Raw genomic sequence first — 20,963 nt, forward strand, 5'->3', positions numbered from 1 at the left:
TACAATTCCCTAAATGAGGGGAGAAACTTTCATTCTCTTTGTGTACAAAGGATTGGGTGAGCTCATGGTTCACTGTGGCTTGTTCATGATGATCTAAGCCATGGTTTAGATTAGGATCTGAACCAAGTCATTAAGGATTAGAGCGCTTTACAGTAAATATAATTTTGGAAATAAACCAGGAGTGGAAAATGAAATTGTATTTTACTTTAGTAAAGTTGTTCAGATAAAAAGCTGCGGGAATTTGTATTAATTTGGTGACAATTTGTTAAAAATTATTGAAAAGCAATAAAAAATAATTGGTATAAAAAGAAATTATCTATAGGTTAGGAAGCTTACATTGTGGTCCAAGTAATAAGTGATGATTATTGTGTGTATAGTTAGTTCTTTTTGTTGATGAAGTATAAGATGGGGAAAACTGCAACTGCTGACTATTCAAAAGTTCCATTTTGAATAGGTTGCTTCTCTCTTTTACATTTTGTGTTTCATGCCAGTTGGGATATACACAACTCAAATTCAGTTTACATAATGCTGTATCTTAAAATGGCCCTGCTTAAAGACGATACATTAAGATAGTGGGTGTTCAGTAAATTTATACTTAACACTATGTGTGCCCTATTAAAAATCATGGACTTGACTAACTTAAGTCTATTTATTTCAATGGGTCTACTCTCAGTATGCAACTCATTGGTTCATTTGAACAGCTCTATTACCAAGACCTATCTTTTCAAAAAATGTAGTTACTTTGGCTGAAAATAGTATAGAAGAGAAGGAAGGAGTACAGTTGACAGCAGATCATGGAGTTGGAATTATGAAAGGATAATTTTATGCTAGCCATTATTCTAACTGCTGGCTGCTGGAAACTTGGGCCTTACATTCATTTCTGGGTACTCGCTGATAGCAGTGGTTCAGTTTTAGAAGTATTGTGACATACTATAGTTATGCCTTTGAGATCATACATCCTTGAGCACGCTTTGTTCCACTATGCTAACTTAATTGTGTCTATGCTAGCGAGTGAAAATGTTTTTACCGCCTGCTCGCCCCCCCCCCCCACATATATCCTTGAAATTGTTTCTCATCCACCTTGTTTTAGTCCTACAAAATTGACTATAATAGAAATATGTTTTTCAAAGCTTTTTGAGTCTTCCTCTCTGGAATGCTTATTGGGAATTCTTTGGAAAATAAAGTAACTCAATGATCTAGGATCGTTTTGATGTCTAACGAGAATACTTTACTGTTAAAGAATGTATTGTATTGCCTTTAGGGATTGAATAACTTGACTGTGATTTGTTCTGACATTTGGCAGTTGTATTATGACCACGGCAGTAGTTTCCTTTCTTTCAAATTTTTCCTTAATTGGAAATGGATACACAAGGGAATATTGTGTCTTCTTCCAGCCTTGAACAGTTATGCACTGTAGTAAAGTTCCCAAGGGAAAAACTGTTAATGTTGGTTTGAAACTCCCACAGCAGTGTTTTCAGGCAGTACATATGACAGATGATTATACAGTGTTGATAGAAATGTGCTGTTTATCCATATTGATCTCAATTGTGAATAAGGCAACTTCAGTATATGTGCATGTTCTAAAACAAAGTGCTTTGGAAAGTACTTAACTTTAAAAACTGGAATACTTTATTCAGAAATGCTTGCCAAGACTTTACTGAACAAATGATGTCTGTTTTTATCCATGTGTACTGTTGGTACTGAATTCATATGATATGGAACATACTTTTATTTTTTAATATTTATTAAATTTATAGAATACTTCACAGGATAAAGCTGCTGGTGTACAGGGCAAAAAAGGAATAAAAGCAGAAACACAAGCTCTAAAACAGTAAAGCCATCCATATAAACTGAAACCAATGAAACCATTCCATCAGTTACAAAACTGGTATTCCATAAATGACTGGATTACACCTAAGGGAAAGCTTTCCTAAATAAAAATGTTTTTATTAGGCATCTAATCATCATACTAGGTGGCTGTTTGATTTCAGCTGCTAATTAATTTCAGACAGCTGGAACGGGAACGCTAAAAGCGCGAATTCTGGTACAAACGAAAGGCATCTCTGGGGTACATTGTGCTCTCAGCAGTGCCCATCTGAGGAGGGAGCACTTGCTGGGTATGGATATAGTGGGCAGAGCAGTCCCTTAGATATCCTGGTCCCACGTTGTTTAGGACTTTAAAAACAGCAGGGCCTTGAACTGTACCTGGTAGCATATTGGCAGCCAGTGCAAATCCTTCAGCAGAGGTGTTATATGGTACTGATGGGAGTACCCCAGTAAATAATCCAGCTGATGTATTCTGCTCCACCTTTAGTTTTTGAGTTAAGCCCAAGGGAAGCCCTACATAAAGCGCGTCACAGTAATCCAGTCTTGAGGTTACGAATGCCATGATCACAGTGGCCAAGCTATTTTGGTCCAGGTATGACTGTAGCTATCTTACTAACCAAAGCTGCTTTAAAGCATTCCTAGCCACTGAGACCTTATGTGCCTCAGGTGACAAAAATGGATTCAGGAGCCCCCTCCTCCAATTAATATTCCTGTTTCTTCAGAGGGAGTGGAACCCTATTCAAAACAGGTGACTGACTTACGTACCTCCCAAACACAAAAACACTCATTCACTGGGTATATGGATGACACTTTACTTCACATCCCATATTGACTGCTCCTAGTGGCTTCATAATAGATGTTAAATAGCCTTGAGGACAAAATAGTGCCCTGGAACACCCAGTTACATAATTGTCACTCTTTGGAACTGACCCTAAAGGTAACACCGGAACCACCATAAAACAGTGTCCCTGAGATCCATCTCACAGAGCTAGTCCAGGACAATACCATGGTTGATGGTATCAAAAGACATGGAGAGATCAAGCAAAAGAAGCAGTGTCCCTCTCCCAGTAGAGGTCATCCATTGGGGTATATTGAGTCCTGAAACCAGGTCTCAATAATTCGTTTTGTCCAAGAATGCCAGCAGCTGGTCTGTCACTTAAATCATTTTTGAAACTTATTACTTTTTAAAAAATTATCCTCTGTTGATGTCTTATTATGTCAAAAATATTTTACTAAAATTGGACAAGTAGTAGGTTATTCCCCCCCCCCCCATGTTAAGTGAAACAGGTCCTAAAACAGAATTGGTCAAAGAAAAGCTGCCTTCTTTTTTCAAATATTGAATAATTTATTAATTGGTGGCGATTTTTGACATTAAGGAAATGTATTTGAAGTTTAGGCAATTTTCTTTAAACAATTTGTCATGTTTAATCCCCAACCCGTGTACAGGATACATGTGCTTATTGAAGAGACAGTTGAAACATATTCTTGAGACCTTTGTTTCTGTGCAAATGTATATAGAGAAAATATAATGGAAATTTGTGTTTGAAAGAAAGTTGACTTTTTAAAGAGGAATAGGAAGAACTTACAAAAATTGTATACCCCCAATATAATCAAGCAGTATATAAATGTTGTGAAATGGAGAAAAATAAATATATTCAATTCATTCTTTTGAATCTTTTATATGCTGCCTTGTAAATATTTGTTTTCTTAAATACACGGATTGTTTAAAGACACAGTTAAGTCATGGGTTTACAGAACAGCTGAAAATGCTTTCCTTTGTTGAATGTCTAAATACATCCAAATCAATAAACTGTTCCTTGTCTGTGGTTTCTCCTTGTAAGGCTGTTGTCAGTATCCATTTTAGTGGCTTTAGCAGAGGTGAGAATCACAGGGAGCTTGAAGTCAGTTTCCCCTTTGTTTTGTAACTGATGATTAGAATTAACACAGATTTAGGACAGGCAAATTATATTTGGAATCTGGTACTGTTATTTACAGTACTTCCAATGAAGCTTTGACCCACACCCTTGCTCTGCAAAGCATTCTCATTTTCTTGTAGACACACAAACATATTTTATAAGGGAACCCCTGCTATCTGTTTATCTCTCCTCTTTGTATGTGAAGGGTACATGTGGTATTTTTAGCTGACCTTGGAGAAGATGCATAATTAAAAGCCTTCTTAGTAAGCAATTCTGATGTGGCTGAGGCAATGCAGCTCCATTCTTACTGCATTCACATTCTCTGTGGTCCATTCTTACAGCTAGTCCCCTCCCCATTTTTTTTAGTGCCAAGGTAAACCTAAAAGAAAATAACAGTTGAACAAAACTGGGAAATGTATCTTTTGTTATATTTAGGTGTTATTTAGGAATATTTATTTGTACCTATTAACCAGAATTCTTGAGGTAGCTTGGAAAATATTTAGAACACAATAAATAGATACTAAGGTAGGACAGAGGTGTATATAATCCCCACCCACATGGTTTCCCAGTGTTACCCGAGCACAATGAAAACAGCACTGGAATCCACCCATAGTTATATATTCAGATGTATCAAGGATTATTCTTATGTGGATACATTCTTTAAAGTTATAATTGGATTTATTCTACAAATTCCCATCCATTCCTAAATTAATTCACACACACACAATTTTCATTTTGAGGTTTACAAACAACAAGAAAGAACACATTTAAAATATAAGCATTGAATCCCCTTTGACTTCCCTTCCCTCTTTTGTACGTCCTTGTGCCGGCATTTTCTCCTGCATTTCCACTATTACTCCAATTTTATCAAGTTTATAAATAATCCATACTTCAGCTTTTAGCTACAAGTGTTATATCAATCCTACTAATTATTTAATCCTACTAAGGATTTTAATTGTTTACAATAGTTTTTTAAGATACAATATATACCGTACTTTCCCCATTTCTTATTAAAATATAAATCTTCCAGGTTCCTAATTCTTCTGGTCAGTTTTGTCATTTCAGCATAACCATCAGTTTTATCTGCCATTCTTCTTTGGTAGGGACTGTCTTTTCTTTCCATCTCTGGGCTAACAAAAGTTCAGGCAGCTTTATATACATTTCCTTAATGTCCAAAATCACCACCAATTAATAAATGATCTCTTCTGGCCGCTTGGATTTTCAGCACCGAGAATTCCTAAAAGAAAAGCTTCTGGTTTCTTAGAAAAGGTTATTTTGAACATTTTTTTCAACTCATTATATATCATCTCCTCGAATTCTTTTACTACTTAACATGCTTGCTACATGTGATAAAGGGTGCCCTCTTTTTCTTTACATTTCCAGCATGCATTGATCTTGATTTATACATTTTAGCTAATTTACTGGATGTTAAATACCAACAGCACACCATTTTCATATTGTTTTCTTTCACAGTATCGCATGCTGTAAACTTTAAATCCTGGTTCTATAACGTCTCCCATGCTGCCCATTCTTAAATTAATTCTTTTGCAGAGTTATTTGTTCCAGGCAATAAATTACTTTGTCTGAACATTAGTAAGACTGTCTGCATGCATCTTGATGAAGAAATGTGGCTTTGAGCTCATGCCTATCCCTTGCCCCCCTCGATGTTGATGTCTGGAGGGAATAGGATGGAATATCAGTGTTTCTCTCCTAGCCTCCATGGAAGTCGCAGCTGTGCCTGCAGATCTCCCAAGGGCCCAATCCTTACATCACTCATCTATGCCAGATGGGAGCTGCCATAGCACAAATATGAAAAAACCCACCTCCACCTTGTATCCTGGCCAACACAACCAGTGGAGTCTAGGGTATGACAGTGTGTCTGCTCCTTCCTAACTTTGGATAGCTGTCAGTCATTCTGTTGCTTCCTTTTGCAAAAATGGAGAGATGTCTGAGCATTGCACATGGACTTCTGGTGGCTTTATTGTGTCAACCAGATGCACAAAAAGAGCTTTTAAACTCTGCCTTCCATGTGTTTTAACCATGTGCAGTTTCAACCATCTAGCGTTCAACTACTTAATGTTGAAATCATACATGTTAAACTCAGGAAAGTTGTGAATTATCTGTAGTGCATAATTTCACTCAGGTTGCAGTTTGTCACAGGTAAAAAGTGGGAGAGACTGCAGAATCATAAATCATATGTTTAGCACTACACACCAATTCTCAAAAACAAGATTAAATAATGTGTTACATTTTAAAATATTTGGCTTATAGAATCATTATTTTTCCATATGATAAGTGATGTTTTACCACACCTGTGGTCTAATTACAACAAGGCCTTTCCTAACTAAGAGACATCCTATCAGGAACATTTTGAATGTCAGAAATGAGAATTTAGCATGTTCATAATACAGTATACCATACAGTAAAACCTTTGCATAGTATTAAGAGTTCATATTTGAGAATATAGTTATAAACATGAATTATTTTGATTATGATTCTTTTATTTGTACCCGGCCATCTGATTGGGCCACCCCAGGCACTCTGGGCGGCTTCCAACATATATAAAAACATAATAGAACATTACACATTAATAAAACTTATAATGGATGGACTATTTCATTTTAAAAGCTATAGAAACCATACTTTTATACCACAGAGTAGGTAGAATTCTGTTGCCCTGCCTGAATCCCAAAGCTGTCATCTATAAATTTACAAAGAAAAGAGAGTGCAATATTATATTGCTTGTTTGACATTAGGTTCACCTGGCAAGTGCTATTCTTTACTAGACAGGAAAGGAAATGTAATATGGGATATTTGAAACATAAAAATTGAAGGTAAAACAGTGCTACTCAAGTCCAGCTCTGCAATTCAGTTGGAAATGCATTTTACTAAAAGACAAACTGAAACGATAAAAATATGATTCCTAGTAGATGGGTTGCACATGTGTGTGTACTCCTGCTGTTACAGAGGCATTAGCTTGGAAAAAGAAACCAAAACTTGACACCCTCGTTTCCTTGTTCTGCACTAGCTAAACTTGTTAAGAATGTAGAGTGCCAATTTAAAAAGAAAAAATGGGAAAGTTATCAATTCTGGCAGACATGAGTATGAGATCAACATATCTTTGAACAATGCTAAGAGAAGGGGATTGTATTTTCAGTGCTAAAGCCACCTTGGATTTGTGCTGTGAACAGGAAGATTGCAGTCGTACTTATTTGTTCCTTTTAAACATAACTCAGGAGTAGAATCAATAGGCAAGAATGAACAACTGAAGAGATCCAGAAAAAAGCATGGCAAGACAAAGGAGTGAGATTCAAGTGTAAGAAACTAGATGACCTGCATTGTTTCCAGTAACTGGCAGGTTCCAACTGAAGCCTGGTACAGTGGTACCTCTGGTTACAAACACCTCGGGTTACAAACACTTCGGGTTACAGACTCCGCTAACCCAGAAGTAGTACCTTGGGTTAAAAACTTTGCTTCAGGATGAGAACAGAAATCGTGCACTGGCGGCTCGGCAGCAGCAGAATGCCCCATTAACTAAAGTGGTACTTCAGGTTAAGAACAGTTTCAGGTTAAGAACGGACCTCTAGAACTAATTAAGTTCGTAACCAGAGGTACAAGTGTATAACATGGTCTCTCAGATCACCTCCAACACCTACTGCAAGTTCTTGAGTCTGCTGTATGAGTCTTTACCCTTGAGAGGAGTGTTGTTACTTACAAGCAGCTGCTTCCTCAACAGTCACATGACGACATTGGACTCTCAGATGTGCACTCCCATCATCAACCAGCTGCCTGAGCTTGGACTTTCTGGCATTTCTGCTCTCAAGGGTTGGATGTGACTCAACATCTAATTCAGCCAGTGGTTCCTATGCTAGAGGTAAGTCAGGAACCTACCCAGAGAGTCCTTCTAGGGTATTCCTTGGAGGTGGACATTTCAGGGCTAGTGTTGGAGGCTCTGTCACCTGGGTTGAAAATCATGCAACCAGGTCTTCAGAGTATTTGTTGGCCAATGTTGGGTCAGGGCCTGTCATGATAGTGTTTAACTGCATGCTTGTCCATTTTCAGATGTGGCCAGCCCCAGAGAGTTTGCTCCAAAGACAATGCAACCATCTGAGTCAAAATGTTTAGCTACCCCTACTTCCTATGTTTCTAATTGTGCAAGTTTCATATATTTGTGAATTGGCACTAGATGGCATATAGGAAGTGGTCTCTCCTGATTATTACCATCAAGAGTTTAGGCTATAGTAATAAAGATGGGATAAGGTGCCCTAGTGTTAATTTGTTTCATTATCTTAATACAGAAATGGAATCTGCATATTGCTGTAGAAATATTATTGGGATTATAGATTTATTGCATTTTGTGATATGAAACCTTATTTTTAATACCTTTTTCAAATGATTCCTAGCTTCACTTCCTGCTCACTAGTTCTAAAGTAAACTTTCACATAGTTGCCAGAATCTGAAAAATGCTTCTTAATGCCACAAAAAATAAAGAGTATTTCGAAACACTTATTTTCTTTCCCCCCCACCCCAAGCTTCTTTGTGGGTTAACAGTTCTTCAAAAATATTGACAGATTGAAATCTACACATGTACAGCTCTGAAATAATGAGTGTCTTGTCCTCCAGCTACTTTGGAGAAAATCCTGATCCCACCAAAATTAAAGTTGTATGTATGTGGATTTCACTCTGTTTTCCTTTCTAAAAGAATCCCTAACAAAACTATGCTTTTACCAACGTTCCACAATAATTTTAAAACATTAGATGGTACCAGATTTTCCAATTCTTTGGGATCTATTGAGATCTCTCTTCTTTCTTTTCTCTCTCTCCTCTGATGCTCTCTCATGTCTCTGCTTCCCAAAGGCTTGTGTGGCTGTTGGTGCAGCAGCCCTGGCTACAAGCTCTGCAGGCAAATAGTGCCTCTGGGGCTGGCCAGGGGGTGCTGGTTACCAGGAGCTGATGTGGGCTCAGAGCAAGTAAGTGGGCTCAGCCAGCCAGTCCAGCATTCCTTGCTGCTGGGAATGGACAGACAAGTCCAAGCCCCTGTGGGACAGCGTGAGGAGGCACCTCAGGATGGGGCAAGGGGGCAGTTCAGACACCAGGGGCGGCGGCTGCTGCCCAGAGGACTCCCAAGGAGAAGGGAATGGAGAGGAAGCTGAGGGAACACTCCACAAGGGTATTCAAAAAAGGGTGGCAAGCTGCCAGCTCTGCAGGCAAGGGGTGACATAACTGGGTTCCTGAGTCCCACAGGGGAGCTGCAGAAAGAATGTAGTTGGTCAAGGGAGCTGTGGATCCAAAAGTTTGAAAATCTCTGCCCTAGGTGGTTCCAATGTTTATGAGGACCCCTTTTTAATCTCAAGACTCCCACATGCTGATTGTTTTAATTTTAGGTTCTGTTGATTGACCAAATACATAATCAACATGTATAATGGATACTCCCTCCTTTCTTCTTCCCCCAACCTTATTTTTTTTAAAAGCAAGCACCAGCATAATGGGGCAAAGGAGATGATTGCCTCTATCTGATAGGCAGCATTTGCCTGAACATGTGGTGATATCTCCACCAGTCCTCCTCACCCATTTTTTCCAGCCTGCCGCTATCCCCAGCACAGGAGGAAGAAAGTGCTTAGTGCTGGCAGACAGAAGCAACCTGAACATGCACCTAAGCGTGCAGGGATAATCCTGCCACAGCTTTCTTTCTTCACCAACTTTCTGTTTAAAAGTAAGCTTCAGCACAGGGCTTCACAGACCTCTTGGGATAATTCTTTGCCCCCCCCCCCCCCAGGTTTGGAACCACTACTCTAGATACTAGTTAGAACCAGATCCAAAACTGAGAATCTGATCCAGAGAGAAATCAGCAAATAGCTAAGAGCAAAATGTTGACACATAAGAAACAAAAGCAAGTAAGAGAAATATTGAACTAAAATCAATCATGTTCCCTTCAGTCTTCTCTTCGCTTAACTAAATATACTCAGTTCCTCCAGCCTTTCCTCCTAGGACCTGCTTTCCGTAATGTTGACCATACTGTATTCATTGTTCTCTTCTGAACATATTCCAATTTGTTTATATCTTTCTTCAGATGTGGTGTCCGGAACTGGACATGAATACTCTATATGTGGTTGGACTAGTGCTTAGTTAAGATTAAAGAAAATATACCAGTTTCACTGAGGTTGCTAAATGGGAGAGCAAGTTGGTGGGCCTCTCCCTGTTGCAAGACCAGCTCAATCAGGAAGTAATATGTAGATTTGAGGATCTTAGAATCACTCTTCCAATGCTACTTTGCCTCTACCTGGTTCCTACACACATCCATGTGTAGGAACCAGATAGAGGCAAACTAGCATTGGTTTTTATTTGTACATGGGGGTACTTTTATAGTTCTGTTTAGAGTACGTAATGTTTTAATAATATAAATGTTTTAAGTCTTTTTTATCAATTCAGTATATTTTCTTTTAATTGTCAAATAATTCTGTGTACATTGCGGCAGCCTTTGGCTAAGTGCAATAAAACTGACTGACTGACTGACAAATTAGCATTGGAAGAGTAATTCTAAGAGCATGCCCCAATAGTGAAGATTTTGTAGAAGTATGTCCCACATTTCTCTTAGGAGGGCTGGAAGAACTAGGCAGCATGGAAGGGGGATGCAATTTCAAGTTTGTACTTAACTCTCTTGACTTGCCAAACTGATACATGTTGAGGAATCTTTTTGTGTGCTTTAATATAGTTCTGATAGCACCTCACCTGAAACTTGCATCATTATCATCATCATTATTTATACCCCACCCATCTGGCTGAGTTTCCCCAGCCACTCTAGGTGGCTCCCAACAGAACACTAAAGCAGAATAAAACCTCAAAACATTAAAAACTTCCCTAAACGGCTACATTCAGTTGTCTTCGAAAAGTCAGATAGTTGTTTGTTTCCTTGACATCTGATGCATCATTTTTATTGCTTAACTGCTTAATTTCATTGCTTTTATTTTATGGCAAAATGTTGTTTCACCAGTCTTGGGGGCATCAATTCTATTGCTTTATATCCTACAGAAAAATGGAGACTTCTAGGCAGAGCTGATACTTCAAATCAGTTTACAAGCAAAAGGGTTGGCTGTTCTGGACTGTGAACCATATTAAGAGCATCCTGTGCTCTTAAAAAATATGCTCTGATATATGACAAACTTTTTTAAAAATTGTATTGGTACTAGATTTTTTTTATTTTGTGGTGACTGAAGCTGCCAAAGAAAAATTAAGACAAAGCATGGGTCTTTTCCCATGGGGTTAAAACTCTTCCTCGTGTGCTTTATTAGTGCCAGGCATATTAAATGTTACTTTCCCATTGTTTAATTGTGCAAGTTTTGTGGCTGAATCCTAAAAAGATTGAGCATATAACATCCAACATCAACAGCCTTCTGTGTTGAGTGTGATGATTTTATATTTGCAGGGCATTCACAAAAGCATGGGTAAGGAACCTTCTGAGATATGTCAGACTAAAAACACCATCCAATAGGCAGATTTTTGCAGATTACCAGAAACTTGGGCCAACAATTTGAGTGCTTGAAAACAATTATCCCCTCTGTAATGAAAACAGTTGCCTGGGTGATCTCACCAGGGTGGTTCAGTGACTGAGCACTCACAAAAGGTAGAGGATGCTCTCTAACTGGTTTTGGGGCCTGCTGATGTGTATATCTGTTGGCTGTATTTAGCTCCTTGAAATCTTTGTGATCTCCACCGGAATAACTATCAATACCCTTGATAACCATACAGTAATTATATATTGTATCCACTTCTGAGCTAAGGGATTTAGAACTATCTGAAATGCTTGTTAATTTAAAAAAGAAAGAAAATCAATAACTATTACTGTTTTCATTAACATTGAAGGTTTGTCCACGTAGAACTACAATTGCCTTGTTATTATTTATCAAACTTACTAACCACTTTTTAAGCAAAAGTAAATCAAAGTGACTTACAAGAGGAATCTGAATAGAGACCAATCATCCACATGACTCCTGAACATTTTACTGATGCAGTTGCTCCTAAGAAAGGCAAGGGAAGCTGGATTGTCATATTATTATTGTTGTTATATTTATTTATATCCCACCTTTTTCCTGGACTGGGATTCAAGGTGGCTTACACAAATAAAAACAATACACATATAAACATATAAAATATAATCATTGATTAAACTGTAATAAAATTTAAACAATATATACAAACCCAGTAAATAATATCCCCAAACAGTGGATTGGTGTGGTTGCCCTTTTTCTCACTTGAACTATGCACTTGCACCTGGGTAGCTAATATGGAGATATATTATTCAGGTTGCTCTTTTAGTTCACTATTAAACTAGGATAGTTATTTGGTGTGGATTTAGAATTGGGACTGCCCAGCCACCATTGCCAGAGCTTTGAGAGAGCAGGGGGTATTCAACCCTTTCGCCTCTTGCTCTCCCATCTTCTTCTTCCTAATGCCTGCTGCAGCAAGCAAAACTGGCAAGAATGTGAGAAAATGTGTGATTTTGTTTAGATTGGGCTCATTTGATCTTGAAGCACTTCTGTTTTTTTCTTACCAGTAAAATCTTTATAGTGACCGTATGGAGGCTAACTACTTGCTTGCAATGGATTGATTTTTATGGGAAATGGTTGGATTTGATTAGTGTTAGATTTTTTTGGCTCATGCGGAAAGGCTCTCTCTCCTGTTAGATTTTTGTTGCTTTTAAAAATAATGTGTGAGTTTGAAGACTCGCCGTTATTTGCTCTTTCCATTGCTGCTGAACTGCTTTCAGTCTATAACCTAAGGTGATATAATCAATACTGAAATGGCTACTACAGTGTCACTTAAGGATTTTCAAATCTTACAGGGTATGGTGCAGCTGAGTAATCTATCAACACAGACGTTTTAACAGTGTGGAAAAATATTTCAGTATGCCATTTAGTTTAATCAGTTGTTCAGACAGCTGGTTCTAGCTTATTTTAGGAATCTGTAGTAGAACTGATGTAGAAGGATTAAGACAAGGAGGCAAAATTAGCACTAATGCATTTGGGCCTGGTATGTGGAATCCTTGGAATGATCCTGGGTCTGGCATGAGGAATGTTGGGAATGATGGTGATTAGAAGTGGAGGAAGACATAGCTATATCTGCCGGATTCTCTGAGAATAATGGGCAAAGCTTGCTACATTCATCAGCATGCTAATACTGAGTTTCTGAATGCTATATTTGAGGAGACGGTAAGTTGAGGGGAACAAAGGCAGAATGGAAAGTCAGCAGACATTAGTTTCCCATCCATTCTTAGAAGGATGCAACCCATTTGAATACAATTCATTGTTTGTGTGTTTTAAAGCCAATTGTTTCATCAGTTTTCCCTTTAGAAAATAATAGGGTGGAATCCGCTTGGTGCAAGGTGGAAGATGGCTTTACGGCCTGCAGGCAGAATAGGTAATAATCCTCTCATCTTCTGTTAACAGATGCCTTCACTACATTGAAAGCTCTTCTGTGAGCCCAAGAGCATCAATTGGGTTCCACCCATAGTTTTTATGTATTGTATGAATATGGAAGGAATAACCCTGGACCTCTGGGCATTTCCAAACTGTTGTTCTTTTGTGGATTACATTCCGTTACACACCGGCAAACTCAGATTGTACAATTAAAGTGTATTTGGCAAAAGAAAAAAGAAAAAAGAATCAGACTTTTTCCAGTAAAGAAAGTGACAGGAAAACACTTTGGAGAATGTGGGATAAGTACTTGCATGATGCAGCCTTGTATACCCTCCCTGCAAACAAATCAGAACCAGTTCTTAGTAAACAGGTGACATCATGTAAACCCTCCCCCCCATCATGTAACCTGGGATGAATTTTCAAGAAACACCATCTGGTAGCAACCTCGAAGCTTTCAGCCATCCTCACCAAAGTCTGTCCCTGTTTTTACTTTATTTTCTTGTTAAAACAAGTGTCCCTATTTTGCCTTTGGGGGATATATCTCATTAGTGTGTGCACATGTACTAGAATTCTTCTCATTCCAGTCCTTGGTCAAGTTTCTAGAAGTTGCGTTTTGACTCTAGTGCACATGCATCTAAATGCTAGTGCACTGCTTCCCATAACTGCCTGTCTGGATGGCTGCAAAAAACAGTGTTGAACAGACTATTGCAGTGTAAACAAACATCAAGCAAAGAACCTTAAGCAATGTGTTCTTTGTGTTGGGAGGATGAAAATTTCAGACAGTGATCCTTGGTGTGAAAATAAGTTACCCAAGTACACAAATGTTAAAGAGTATATAGAGGTCAAGTGAGCAGTAAATGAATTGCTGGCTCATGCAGCATGCATTTTTAATGATGTTATGCAAATCCGTGTTTCGCCCATGAAGCTAAGTGAGCGACTTTGGATAAGCCTTTGGTTTTCTTAGGATTAAATATAGTATGACCTCTCCTCAACAAAGGTAGCAGAAAATGTCAATAAATGAATAAATAATATCAAACTGACATAGTGCTATTTCCTGTATTCATCATTTGCGTGTTCTTAGCTAAGTTTTTGTGCTTCTCAGCCATGTTCCAAAACAATTGCTTTGAATCTGACTGAGTTGAGTCATTCCAAATGGAATTGAGAACACTGCTTTAATATAGTTGACATAATTGGATTAAATTGCAGAACAGATCTTTCTGAGAAATGAGGCAGTTAATGTGAGTGCAAAGTAAAATAAGTAGTTCTGAGGTGCTAATGCAGTGGGACAGATTGAATTGACCCTCAAAGTTAGTGCTGTGGGAGAATGTACCTTTCCAAAAGAGTCTGTGCATCATTAATCCAAAAATATTTAGAGAAGTAAATATGCTGTCATAACTTTTACTTTGTGATTTTTTTTCCACAGTAAGAAGATAAACAATATATTCTGACAGTTTTTAAAATTTTGCATATAGCTGGCTTGCCTATGATTACAGTTGTATCATTGTAGAGTCGTCATAGATAATGACTTATTGTGTACTCTTGTTTATTTTACCTGGTGCTTTCTTTGAGGAATAGCCTAAACTTTTAAATAAATTCTTGATTTGTAGATCAAGGATCTGTCTTTTTACCTTGTATCATGTAATTCCTTGTATGGCGGTATAGAAGTCAGAGAGACACAAGGAATGTTTATGACACCCATCCCACCATTATCTAAAGCTATCAAGGCCCATATTTGGCCTGAATGCCAATAAGGTAAAGAGTATAAATACTAACTGCACATAGTACTTCCCACAAATTTCATCCTGAGAGTTGACCCCTGATGTTTTATTTTGAGCAAGTTGATCTGTGCTTGATTCTGCTATCCTGTATTTCATACTTTTTAAAGATTTTAGAGATGTCTAGCGTTACACTTTTGTTAAAAAAATGCAGTTTATGCTGAAATGTGGGTCAACAATATTTTAAAACAGCCTGTGGCACATAATGTATTTTATAAATGATAAAGCACTTTCATCTCTATGAAGAAAATAAGTAATTGTGATTTCCCACCCCCTCCAGCACAAGGCTTGACTTACAAAAGTTGTTGCTTTCTTTCTTCCTCCAATCTCTCCCTTGGCCTGTGCAGCTTTTACAGAAGAATGGACAGATATCCATTATTAATGGAATTACAGAAGAACAAGTGGAGCTCAGCCTTAAGCCAGAAGAGCTGAAAAAGGAGCAGGGAGAAGCAGTCATAACAGATGGTAAGTAGATGCCTATAATGACATGGAAGATTACCCAGGACTATGGGACACACAAAAGGAAATTGGTACCTTGAGCCCTTTCTTATAGTACAAAACATCACTTTATTAATTTAACACTTTGATCCCAGGTTCCTTAATTGGGGATGCCCTCCCCCAAACAAATGATTGGCATTTCCAGCTTTGATAGTAATGACCACCTGTTGGAGAAGAGCAGGTGCCTGGATAGAGCGGCCCTCACCGCCTGGTCCAATCATAATCAGTAATGTTACAGATTCTTTGTAATAGTAAAGGTTCAATCTAGCTCCACTGCAGGTACTGTACCAACATGCATAGGTTGCCTGTATTGTCCAATATGACTCTGTTTTTCCTGCCTTCACCTAAGTGCTTACATGTGTAGGCTATATAAGGAAAGGGAAGCACATGTGCTCCTCCCATATCCTCATCCAACCTTATTTCTCTGTAAGTAACTAAAAAGGGTTACTTGCGTTCTGGAGCATATACAAGTTGTAGAGCACATGTGCAGAAGTCAAGTTGGGGGCACAATATCCATGCATGGACCTTTCATTTCTTACTACAGTCCCTGTGTGCAAACCCTTAGAAGAAATGGGGCTTTCTGAGCCCGATGGGAATCTTGTGTGTGGTGTTGTATCCAAGGTGAACTGGGTTAGGCCCAGTGTTTTTGAAATAGTCTATGTTTTCATTCTTCACTCCCTTAGTAATAGTTGATATCTCTAGAGAGGCCCTGAACAAACTGTTTGTGTTGCAAAGAAAACATGCAGCAAGTTCATCCTGTTGTTAGAAAGTCCAAATAACTTAAGTTTCTCAATCATTGTGTAAATGTTTTGGTGTTTTTATGTTGGTTTAATATACCCAAATTGCTTGCTGAATTTGGAGATACCTCTGAATGTTAGAAACTTTTTCTGCCTGAGCACACCTGCTCCTGCTGCTGATCCACAGCCTCTTATATGCCTATTTCTTATCTTGTCCATTAAAAAAATCACACTTTTAAAAGGCATATGTCTGAAGTCCTTATAGCTCAGAAATGAAGTTTTATTTATTTTCATTATAGATGGTAGTACAAAATCTCACCAAATTTGTTTCAGCCTCTGTTCTTTATGCCAACCATGTTTGCAACCCATATTATTTATAGTTTTTCCCATCACTACAGTGCCATAACCTGACAATCTTCAGGGTGAAACTTGACATACTGATTTTGACTGACCAGCTGCTTTTAAGTGCAGATTTTTAGTTGTTCTAGTGTATTTGACTGATACAAGTATTGATACAAGTTTTCAAAAAGTCCCATGAGGATTTAAATATGTAGTACTAACAGTAGCTTTTGTTTTAATTTATCTGTTTGCTATAAATGGAACAGGTTACTGTTGATGTTATAAAGAGCTTTTCATCTTCTCCATTGTTAAGATTGCATTTGTTTTTTCAGAAACCCTTTAATATAGAGGCATAACTTCAAAAACTTTCATATGCACATTCCCTGCAGTTAAAGCTTATCCAGTTTTGGGCTCATAGGAAATGCTCTGTTACTTCCTTCTTTCTATATACAAAAGCTGCTGTTAAGACAACATATTCACTTTTTACATGTTTGATAATGATTTTGTGTAGGCAAAGCTCTCTTAATTCCAGTTGTGAGTCAGGAAGGGGAAATGTACTGGGTAGCCTTATCCACAGTCCAATTAAGCTGATGTTCTTAAAACCAGCTTTGTCCTACTGATTAAGACAGCTTTTTAAACAGTTTGATTGGAGAATGTCAGTGATGACGCAGTGTTTATAGTCGAAGTCTGTTATAGTCTGTTTCATGGCCTATTTGAGAGAGAGAGAGAGAGAGAGAGAGAGAGAGAGCGCAGTAGGGATAATGGTGGCAATTAGGATTTTTTTTTATTTCATGCAAATTATATACCTTTTGATATTTAAAATATTAAAAAACTAAAACAGAAACAGATTAAAACACATCAGTGTTCTAGATACCCAAATACATTTGTCTAAACACAATTGATTTTAGCAGGCAGCAAGAAGAGTACAGTCATACCTTGGAAGTTGAACGGAATCCGTTCCGGAAGTCCGTTCAACTTTCAAAGCGTTCGAAAACCAAAGTGCAGCTTCTGATTGGCTACAGGAAGCTCCTGCAGCCAATCAGAAGCCCCGTCAGACGTCCGGCTTCCAAAAGAACACTTGAAAACCGGAACAGTCACTTCCAGGTTTTGATTGTTTGGAAGCCAAACCCTTCGAGAACTAGGCTGTTCCAAAACCAAGGTATGACTGTACAGCTATATCAATTGGCAGAGAATTCTAAAGTATATGCATTGCCACATTAAAAAATTAATTTCTTACAAATGTGGAACAGATATTATGTGCCACCTGTAAAAGTGGCAGTTCCGCAGATCAAAGCAATTGAGTGGGCATATATGAGATGAAGTGATCTCACAGGTAAACTGATCCTGAGTTGTTAAGGGCTTTATATAGCAATAGTAACACCTACCTGGCCCAGTAGGCATCATAGACCTTTTAAGCTTAGGAATTTAGAGTACCATAGACCAGAAGGAATGTTTGGTACCAGGAACTCATCAGGTAAGGATTTTAATACCAAAACAAATAAAAGTTGGAGACTACTAATGTTGGTCTTCAGAACAGTAGCATAACTTGCAGTTTTGGGAGCAAAAAACAAGTGCTGAAATATGTGTAAGAGTGTTGAAAATTGAGTATGGACACCAAATCTCTGCGCATCTGTCAAGCTTGCTGGGTAGCCTTCAACAACAGCATCTTCCTTTGTAAATATGATAGGGTTTAAATGAGGTGAAGACCGTAAAGGGTTGTACACCAAAAAAACTCTGAACAAATCAATATTGTGGATTCAAAAATAATACAGTCTCTTTGATTTAGAAGTGACTGGTTTGTGATGGTGTATGGGGCTGGGCATTTCATTGGAAGGAAAATGTTCACAAGGTAATAGGAGTAGCTGAACTCTTTCTTAAACAAAGCAGGTAAATTCTTCTGCATTCCAGACTAGCTAAATCACTGAAATACAAGAGAGGGCTTACCAATGAGTCAAGGGGCCACTTCTCACATTACTTTTTCCTACAGAAGAACTGGACCTGTTGGTGTGGAAAGTGCAGAAAATGCGTGCCTGCTTTATCTTGAGATTAGCTAGACATATTTCTATTTTACCACTGAGACACATCTGGTTTCCATCAAACATTTGCTTGTCAGATGCTAGTCCTAGCAGAAAATAGGAAGTATTTTTCTGGACATTCTCATATTACAGCCCACATGTTTCTTTTTTGCTCTTTCTGACATACTTTTGACTTCTGGAGGGTCTTGATGAGAATCAGAAATGTCCCTAGTTTACAATCATGGTTTTCAGGGCAAGTGCAAACCATAGTTTCCCAGTTCAGATATAATGTTAAATTGGTTTTCTGTAAACCAAGACATAATTCATTAAGCAGAGCACAGTGGAGAGAGGACTACACAAGCATAATGCTTTCTTCCTTAGTGCATAAATGCTTAAGAGGGGCCCAAAAGATCAAGCTAAAGGCCTATGTAGTCCAGCACTCCATGTCTTTACAGTGAACAACCGGATGCCCACAGGAAGTCCGCAAGCAGAACCTGAGCACAACAGCTTTCCCCCGCTCCTGTGATTCTCATCAATGAGTATTCAGTGGCATACTGTCTCCAACCATAGAAAATATAGGGAGAAAGGTAGAAGACATGGAGGTAGAAGGTAGAAAATATAGCCATTGTACCTAGTAGTCATCAACAGCCTTATCTTCCATTAAGTTATCTAATTTTTTAAAAAAGTTATCCAAGTCCGTGGCCATCACTACCACTTGGGAGTTAATTCCATAGTTTTAACTATGTGCTTTGTGAATAAGTACTGTACTTTATTTTGTCTGTCCTGAGACTTCCAGCCTTCAGCTTCATTCATCTCTCCAAAAGTAGCTGGAAATAGTCAATGACAACTGAAGGTTTGCTTTTTTTGGAGGGGAGTGCCATGGAGAGAGCATAGCTGACTGGCAACCTGAATTTGAGCAATCCATGCTGCAATATTTTGTTGCAGCTTCTACTTGTTAATTGTAGTTTTAAATTCGATACATTCACCATGGGAAAAATAGTCATGGCATATGCTGTTGCATCTGCATCGTTGCCTTTGTCAGTCTTGGGTTTGTGTTTTGTTTTTGCTAACGTTAGGGCAAAAGCATGTCAATAGTTTTCAAATTATTCATTGGAATTCTGGGTTAGAGGTTACTGGGATTGTTCAGTGAGAAGAATCGTAATGTTAGATCGTGTCTGAAGGACAACTCATTCGTCATTACTCACCTTCCTCTACAGTGCACACTCTGGGCCAAATGAAATGTAAAACTACCGTAAATGTGTGAGTGTTCATTTTTTTCTCCCCTTTTAAATAACAGCCTCTGGAGATAGGTGGGATTGGGATGAAGGTGCAACGGAAGGAGGTTTCAGCCTTTCCCTTCCATTATGGATCCATGTGAGAGAAGCTTTTTTCCTGGGTTTAGTCATCAGGACTATGACTGTGATAGGAATGGCATGGTGAATCCCCTCCGTGCTGACATGATCCTGATATCCCTAAGCTATTTAGGAGAAAACTAGACATGTTAAAGGTATTCACACATTTAACATAATGTTCACACATAATGCTGAACCAAACCATAGTTTATTGCATCCACAGCTATGGATTAAGCAAAACGTTAAAAGTGTAATTTGCTTGTCTGCAGTCTGACAAATTTCATGCATTTGAGCGTTAATGAAAATGTTCCACACTATTTGTATTTCATTGCAATTTGATCCCACTGTGTTCATATTCCCCCATCCTGCACCCCAAATATGTATACGTAATTGCCAATTGAATATAATGTTTCTTGCATCAGATGCAGTGGTTTCCAGCCTATGACATACTATGCCATAATTGCCATAATAATTGCTTTAGCATTTGAGGTGTTACAAGGGAGACAGCGCTCCTGAAGGTAGGAGTCTATCAATTGATGAAGATGATTATCCAAATGTCATAGACCAAATGGAGCAAACAGCACGCAGACCTAGTGGTGGGAGGAAAAAATCCTTAAATAAGAGACACAGGGGAATGATTAATGGACTTCAATGTCTGTACACTAATGCGCAAAGCATGGGAAATAAACAAGATGAGCTTGAGCTCTTGGTACAGCAAACTAAATATGACATAATAGGCATCACTGAAACCTTGTGGGATAAGTCCTACGATTGGAATGTAATAATGGAGGGATACAATCTATTTAAGAGAAACAGACCAGACAAGAAAGGAGGAGGAGTGGCGTTATATGTCAGGGATGGGTATACCTGTGAAGAGATCCAAGATTTAGAACCTCAAAGCCAAAGTGAGAGCATTTGGGTCAAAATTAAGGGAGAGAAGAATAACAGTGACCTCATTGTGGAAGTTTACTATAGATCCCCAAGCCAAACGGAGGACATAGATGATGCCTTCCTGGAACAGATGGCCAAGCATGCAAAAGGAAGGGAGATAGTAGTAATGGGGGACTTCAGTTACCCGGATATTTGTTGGA

The 20,963-nt window shown here is 38.4% G+C and overlaps 1 protein-coding gene across 3 annotated transcripts in view; it reads left to right on the forward strand.

The window, feature by feature from the left end:
• Positions 1–20,963, forward strand: part of AKAP12 (A-kinase anchoring protein 12) — a 67,043-nt gene that overhangs the window by 22,150 nt on the left and 23,930 nt on the right. For all 3 annotated transcript variants that reach the window (XM_083731968.1, XM_083731965.1, XM_083731966.1), the window contains exon 2: positions 15,279–15,396. Coding sequence is in view for 2 of the 3 variants with exons in the window: in XM_083731965.1 (XP_083588091.1) it covers positions 15,279–15,396 (118 nt within the window). In the remaining variant the exon portion in view is untranslated. The remainder of the gene's footprint in view (positions 1–15,278; positions 15,397–20,963) is intronic.

This window comes from Podarcis gaigeae (genome assembly GCF_964106915.1).
Source record: "Podarcis gaigeae genome assembly, chromosome: 3".
NCBI classification, from domain to species: domain Eukaryota; kingdom Metazoa; phylum Chordata; class Lepidosauria; order Squamata; family Lacertidae; genus Podarcis; species Podarcis gaigeae.